The following is a 7,735-nucleotide window of genomic DNA, read 5'->3' as shown; positions in this document are numbered from 1 at the left end:
TTGTCTCACAAGAATGGCCAGACTGGGTCAGACCAAGGGTCCATCCAGCCCAGTAGCCTGTCTGCCATCAGTGACCAATGCCAGGTGCCCCAGAGGGAATGAACAGAACAAGGAATCACCAAGTGATCCATCCCCATTGCCGGTTCCTGCAAGAGGGGGCTCCTGTGCTTTCGCTCCTGCAGGAGCGGGATCGTGTACAGGGGCTCTGCTTGGCTCTTGTATAGGTTCAGCTACTTCTGTGTCGTCTGTGTTCTGCACCATGGATGGGAGCCTTCCCTGTGCCATTGTCACTGCTCACGGGGGTCTGTACAGTGTGTGCACAGGACAGGCGCCTAGGCAGGCGGGAGGCCGCCATGGCTGAGATCCTGTGATAGTAACGAATGCTTCCAGGGGAGCTCTTGGGGCAGGGCCCGTCTTTTGATCTGTGTTTGTCCAGCGCCGTGCACACAGGGCTGCTGCAATATAAACAATGATTCATGTTTTTTCTTGCCTATAGCACCTTCCTCCCAGTGCACCCAAAGCACCTGCAATATCGCCCCTCCCCCTCACTCTGCGGTAGCAATCACTGTCCCCTTTGGGCAGAGGGGGAAAGTGAGATGCAGAGAGATTAACTGACTTGCCCGAGGTAACGCAGCCAGTCAGTGGCAGCAGCAGAACGAGCACGCAGCCATCTGGCTCCCAGCCCGCTGCTCTGACCACCAGGCCATGCTGCCTGCTCCATTCTGCCGCAGCTTTCCATGCACCTTTCAAGCCTGGTATATTGTCTTGCATGGTTCAAGCGAACCCGCAAGGGGCTCCCATAGTCCATGTAGCCGAGAACAGGAATGATGAGAAATGGCCAGATTTGGCTCTGCTGCCCTCAACTTCTGCGCCCTGGATGCCCTGCTCTGTTCGTGCTGCTCAGACTGGCCGTGTGTGTAGGGGGAATGCAAGAGGCTGCATGATTGCCCTGTTCTCGTGGGATGATGGATGTCCTCATAACCCAGCCTGATGTTTGCTGGAGCTGCAGAACGGGACCCTTCATCAGTTGCCACACCGGCTCCCTGCTCCGCCAGCAGCGATCTAACTGCCACAGGGTAAGGTTAGAGGCAGGATGCAGACGCCCCCTCCCACTCCGGTGATGGTTGTATTGTTGTATTGGTGGCAGCTGGGGGGCAGATGTGCCAGCATGTCAGCGTCCACACACGTGGGCAACATCTGTGAGTGGCCGATGTCACTGTCCTGTCGGGAGACACTGAGACAGACACTGACTAAATTTGTTCTACATAGACGGGGGGCTGAGCAGGCTCCTTGCTTGCTGCTGCGTCACCTGAGCCTGTACTTCCCGCGCCCGCCCTGGCTCTTCTCAGAGCGACGCTGCGCTGGCCGTACCGTGCACTGGGCGCCAGCGGGGCGCTTGGTGGGGAAGTGGGATGACGTGTTTCAGCGGGGCTGGACGCGCAGCGCAAGAGGGGCCGTCGTCTTTGCTGTTGGGCCTGCATAGTGCAGCACCCATGGAGTGCAAAGAGTAAGGAATTGCTTGGGGCGATGGGGCGACACGCAGCCCTTGTCTATACCCAGCAGGTGCCCTGATTTACCCAGGTTGGGTTCTAATCTGATTTCCATTGGCACGATTTGTCTGTAGGCGAGGCCAAGCCAGACAGAACTGAGGGTTAACGTCAGGAACAGCCTCCTAGAGCTGAGCTCTATCCACAGTGGCACCCCCCTCCCCCGGGTACTGATTGGCAGCCCCTCACTCACAGCTCTACGTATGGGACCTGCTTCCCCCTGCCCTGAGGCGTGTGGAGTCGTTATGGTGAAACGCTGCCTGTTCCACACAGTTCCTGGCCCCTAGACCCGGTGCCAGGTGGGGCGAATCGGGCCCACAGTTGTGAAGAGTCCCACCCTGGCAGAGTGGGCTGGACCATGGCTTCTTCGCTGTCTGCCATTCTGGGACTCTGCTGGCTGGCTAAGAGCTTCTCCGGGACAGGCGGACAGGAACCGACGGTGCGGCTGATAAAACCCGAAGGAGCAGCCACCGCTCTGCATGCATTTCAGCTACAGCCTCACCGGTCTTTAGGTGGGGCGGTTTCCTTTCTTGTGAATTCTATTCTTGTGACTGTTTCCATCTGCACCCCCATGGAAAAGGAGCAGACTTTCCAACAGATGGTTCCAGCTCCTCCGTCAGGATCGCTGCGGGGTGAGGGGCTTTCCACACTGACATGGACAGAAAGGATCAGAGCTGAGCTTTCCTAGCATTGTTGTATTGGGTCTTGGGTTGCCAATTTTGGTTGGCCATATTCCTGGAGATTTCATCACATGACATAATCTTTAACTCCAGGGTTGGCATCCTAATTGAGTCCAAGGCTCCTTCCATTGATGCCAAGTCTCAATCCAGGCAAAGTCCAGCCAAGTTACAAACCTCTGAAAATGAGGCGCAACCACGGAAATGTTGGCAGATCCTTAACCAGAGCAGGTGCTGCAGTAATCCTGATAGGGACCCTCTCCAGCGCCCCAAACTACTGCAGCGGGGGGTGAGTCATGAGCCTTCTCTGGCTCTGCTGTCCAAGAAAGAGGTCAAGCCAGCTGGGAAGCAGGCCACTCCTTTCCAGTCTAACCACCAGCAAGTGGCCAGGGGTTCCACACAGCCAGGGCCCCCACACAGCCAGGGCCCCATGAAGTGGTTTGCACTGCTTGTGCCTAAAGATAGCTCTGCCTCCAGTAGCAGGCTCCTGTCTCTTCATCCTGACGCATCTTGCAAAAAGTTAGCACAGAGGTCGCTGGGGGAGTCGAGGGAGATGAAAACACTGAGTCATCTACAACTGCAAAATAAATAAATATTGTGAAAATCCCCCTCCTACAAAAAATAAACAGGAGCAACGTCTCCTGAGTCACATTCCGTGTCAGGCCATAAAAATGTAAAAGATAAAATTTGTAGCATCAAAATTTGACCCACGAAAGAGCCTTGTGTAGGAGGAACAGCCTTGGCAATGCTGCGTGTGTCTGGTAAAGACAACCCCAGGAAGGCATGTGCAGCGAGAAACAGCTTTTATCAGTCTAAACAACTGGGAATCCAAAATGCCTCTTTTTTGCAGGGTGAATCCTCAGCACCCAATCTTGCAACACTGCCACCCTGGCCACTCTTGTCAGTTTTGCTCTTGCAGTTTTTACAGGCCAATGGAACAGGCACCCGGTGTCTGACCAGCTGATATAAGGACGTACGTGCAATTTATGCACAGTCCAGATTTTGTGCAAGCCCAGATGTATGCATGAAAAAGTGTGTGTGTGTGTGGGGGGGGAATGGTAGAGACAGGGCTGAGGGCCCTTGAAAATCTGACGTCAATGGCTTTTATTTGGCATATTTGCTCTTCCCAATGTGCAGGAATAGAACCCCTTATGTCAAGGCACCCAGTGACCTGGGTCCAGTGTCACTAAAAGAGCCGAAAGGTTCAAGATATAGATGGTGCTTGCTAGTTTTTCTCCTCTGGCGCAGTGGGACTCATTACACTAAGGGTAAAACTCTTCTGTGCAGGAGACAGAGATTCCCTGGGGGCTGGCCCAACGCAGCGGGACGAACTCCCCAGGAACTAAGGACCTTTCCCAGGTGTCTCGCGGGTAGGTCTCAACTACATAGCCCAGGTCTAGTTGATCGCCATATTGGGGTTGGGAAAGGAGTAAATGGGGGATTCTCTGTAACTTGGAAATCTTTATCTCAAGATTTGAGGCCTTCAGAAACTCAGACCTTAAAGTCTATGAGACCATCCCAAATCTCACCCCCTTCTACCTCAAGTACAAGGCACGTTTTTGACCTGCCTTCTCTACCATAAACGTACATCCATATGTGCACCTACCCTGGGCCCATGTCAGATATATGTGTAGACATTAAAAAAAAGAAGAAATCCAAAACATGACGCCCCACTGCACACACTTCTTACCCTGGGCACAGGACAGAACAAGCACATGACAACACAGATTAATGCACCCTTGCAGATGAACGTAGTATAAAAACCTATAGAAGCTAGACTGTTGATTAGCAAATAAAATCAGCTCTAACACATAACAGGATAAAAAGGATGGTGGTCTTTGAATAGTGCACTGGCCTGGGAGTCAGGAGATGTGAGTCATGTTCCTGGCCCTGCCCATTCTGAATAAGTCCCGTAATAGTTCTGTGCCTCAGTTTCCCCATTGGTCAAGCGGGACTAATGATCTCTGCGTCCTAGAGTGTCATCAGACTGAACAGATGGGGGCTGGAAAGTGCTGTGAACACCAGTGACAGAAGTGCAAGGAACCAACCGCAGGCGACGCGGCGCCTGACACCAGGCGGGCTCCTGACTGCTTCCTACATTTTTTGCATTTAAAGAAATCTTTATTTCCTTGTATTAGAAAACAACCCCCCAGCCAACCCCGCCCCCCCAATCCAAGCCGGAGGGGGGTGTGCCAGGCCCAGCGCGATTAGCTAGTTGAAGCCTGGGGAGGGGACGGCAGGAGCCCCCCGGCCAGCCCCAGCCCCTGAAGCTGGTGTATGGGGGTGCACGGGGCGGTGCAGGTGCGGGGGGGGCGGTAATCTCTCTTCCCGGCCCGCAAGGTGATAAATGACCGCCGGGCCGGGGCCGGTTCTCAGGCTCTGCCCAGGCTGCAGGTGATTGGGGGCGGCGGCGGCTCCCTGTTTGCGGTCGCCATGGGCACCGCCCGCGAGGCGCCAGGCTGACAGCACTCAGGGTTTTATGAATGGGTGACGTCACAGCCCTGGCGTCTAACGGTCTGAGCAGCTTGTTCAGACGCGGAGCCAGGCTGCGGCGGGGGGCGGGGGCTGCGGAGCCCGGGCTGGCGGCGGGGGGAGCAGCGGGGACGCAGAGACAATGTGCGACGAGCGGGCTGCGAAGCGCCCCCGCCATGGGGCCAACAAACCCGGGCGGGGGGGGGAGGGCGCTGCACAAACCCCGGGGCGCTGGGGAGCAGCGGACCCGCGAGTTGAGCAGCGCCCCGGTGCCGGCTGCTGGCGCCTCGTTCAAACCCGCCGAGGCTGCAGCGCAGCCCTGGGAACGTCCGCGCTTAATACGCGCACCCGTCAATGAATCACTCGTTAACGATCAGCCCCGCCGCGTCGCAGCGCGCACCCAGCTCCCGCGGCTGAGGGTCGCCAGCTCCCAGCCCGGTGCCGCCGGGGGAGCAGCGGCCGGGGCTGGCCGGGGCTGGGTCTGTTCGTACGCTGGAGAACTGTGCAATGCCCCCCCCCGCCCCCCTTGCAGTGTCTTCTGCCTGCTGCATGCGGGGGGGGGGTGGGGGGGTGTTTCTGTCTCTTTGCCCCGCCGGGGTAGATCCTGGGGGGCAGCTGGATTTGTCTGCGGGGGGGGGAGGGGAGCAGACTTTGCCAACAAGTTGGGGGGCGGTGTCGGAACGGTCATTAAAGATCTATTCCAAGTGCTTGTCACATTCCTTTAATCCTCCCCCTTTCTCAGCCAAATGCCCCCAAGCGGCCTCCACCTGCGCGCCGCCCCCCTCCCCACGCACGTGAAACCCTCCCGCCCCCAAACCCATTTGGCTCTGCGCGTCACTGTCCCTTTAAAACCCTCTCCGAACGCGCGGCAGGGAGAAGGGCGGAGGGCGGGCTGGAAACCACGCCCCCTCAAGGAGGGCCTCTCGGATTGGCTGCTTGGGCGGGGAGCTGGCCCCGCCCCCCAGGGCCCCGCACTCTATAAGTAGCCGGCGCGGCCCAGAGCAGGCCAGTGCTCCTCGCAGGGTCCTGCCGCCGACGGATCATCGTCCCGCTCTCAGTGCAGCATGAAGGTCGCCAGCGCCGCCTCCGCCTCCCCCGGGCCCAGCTGCGCCCTGAAGCGGGTGCGGCTGGGCGGAGGCGCGGGCGAGGCCGTGCGCTGCCTCTCGGAGCAGAGCGTGTCGCTGTCGCGGGCCGGCGGCGGCTCCCCGCGGGGGCTGCCCCTGCTGGAGCAGGCGGAGCAGGCGGCCGCCGCCGCCTCGCTGCTCTACGACATGAAGGGCTGCTACTCGCGGCTGCAGGCGCTGGTGCCCACCCTGCCCCGCCACCGCCGCGTCTCCAAGGTGGAGATCCTGCAGCACGTCATCGACTACATCTGGGACCTGCAGCTGGAGCTGCAGCACCCGCCGGCCCGCGGCCAGCCCCTGGGGGGCGGCCCCGACGGGGAGCCCGGCGGCGCCGCCGAGGTGAGACGGCTGCTCCGGGGCCCCTCTCCCCTTCCCGCCGGCTGCTGCTCCCCGCCCTCTGCCAGCTTCCCTGACTGCTCCCCTCTGCTGCCATCTGACCTGGGCTTGCGGGGCTCCAGGGCTTCCTTCCCCCCCCCACCCCGCCGCCCCTTGAGGTGCTCTGCATCTGGAAACGTGATTCTCTTCCCTTGGAGTGGCTGACCAGCCTGCTGTGGGCTTCCCCATAGCAGTGCCTGGGGACGGAGCAGCTGTACTTGCCTTTGCTGCTACGGGTTCCCAGGATCTGGCTCCCAGACCTGGGGAGGCCCAGTGCAGCCAGCCCCTGGAGCCTCCTGCCCCAGGCAAGGCTAATAGGGGTGGGGAGAAGGCTTGGGAAGAGTCTCTGCCTATATCTCTAAGGCCGTGACTGTGAAAGGCCTGGCCTGGTTGCAGGAGGACTGGAGTGACCCCAGCTGGGTCAGGCTAGGTCCCTATGCGGCATTGTGGTGATGGGCAGTGGCCTTTCTCCCGAAGGCATGAGATGGGGAGGAGGGAAGCCTGCCGCAAGGGACAGGTGCTGCCCTGTGACCAGGAGACTGAGCAGGACCATGGTCCCAGACATGTGATTTACCCTTTGCCTCCTCTCTGTTCCAGCAGGCTGCCTGTGTGAGTGCCAGCGACAGGATCCTCTGCCACTGAGCGCCTGCCTGGGAGCATGGAGCACTCCTAGGGCTGAGGAGCAGCAGCTCTATTCCCCATAAGGGGGAGGTCTGGCTGGTGACCCCTGTGGAGCTAGGGAGGGGGGACATCTGAAGGGAGAGTTGTGGCAAGCCTCTGGAAGGAGAAGAGGCTGGGGAATTTGTGCTGAGCCTTCCTGTTCGCCTGCGTGTGGAGCCTTCTGGGATCCTGGAAGGAGGAACAGGAAACGGGTATTTGCAACAGCCCTGGCTCTTCAGCTGCTGCTGCGACATCAAAGACTCTTGAGACTTTTCTCTATGGGAGACTCTTAACTTTATATATATTAAAAAAAAAAAAGAAACCTGTATCCTTCTCAGATTGCTGAGAATATTCCCTGTATTGTATATTACAATGATGCTACCGAGAATATTGTTCTACAATAGTTGGAGTTTTTGTTATTAAACAAATGCTGATTGTTTATGAAGAACTGTCTCCTTTTGTAGTTCCTGTGCCCTGGCTCCCCTCTGCCCCTGCCAGTCAATGGGGCTCTTCTAAACAGGGCTTTAAATGGTGCTTTGCTGGACCTGGCTCTGTGACCAGCCCTAGTAAATTGTAGGGCAGTGGGTGCAAACCGGTTCGTTTACTGAATCACTTCATAAAGGCCACGCCTGCCTGCATTAGTGTTAGCCCTGGTTCACAGTCAAATCCGAAACCCTGAGCAACTACAGCCTGGGTTCATCTAGTCATGGAAGTGCACTGTGTTGGGAGTGAAATTCTGGGACTTTCAGATGAGGTAAATCCTCTGCAGCTGCCCGGGACTGATGCCTCTCAGGGGCAGTGTAATAGGTGTGCTGGGGAGGCTTTGGGTTGACTAGAGTGTTACCCCCCCAGGGCTGTGCTGATCTCTCCTGTAAGGACC

General features: G+C 58.0%; 1 protein-coding gene across 2 annotated transcripts; it reads left to right on the top strand.

Annotated features, from left to right (window-relative positions):
* Nucleotides 1-5,600: 5,600 nt before the first annotated feature.
* On the top strand, nt 5,601-7,300 carry ID1 (inhibitor of DNA binding 1, HLH protein). 2 transcript variants are annotated; one of them, XM_044984577.1, is made up of 2 exons: nt 5,601-6,159; nt 6,793-7,300. In XM_044984577.1, the coding sequence occupies exons 1-2, from the start codon at nt 5,761-5,763 to the stop codon at nt 6,835-6,837; spliced, it is 444 nt and encodes a 147-aa protein (XP_044840512.1). In that variant the 5' UTR covers nt 5,601-5,760; the 3' UTR covers nt 6,838-7,300. The 2 variants fall into 2 exon arrangements, with proteins under 2 accessions (XP_044840512.1, XP_044840513.1); XM_044984578.1 differs by having other exon boundaries at nt 5,603-6,159; nt 6,796-7,300.
* Nucleotides 7,301-7,735: the final 435 nt, after the last annotated feature.

Source organism: Mauremys mutica, chromosome 13 (genome assembly GCF_020497125.1).
Source record: "Mauremys mutica isolate MM-2020 ecotype Southern chromosome 13, ASM2049712v1, whole genome shotgun sequence".
NCBI lineage: Eukaryota > Metazoa > Chordata > Testudines > Geoemydidae > Mauremys > Mauremys mutica.
This window is presented reverse-complemented; position numbering and strand designations above follow the sequence as displayed.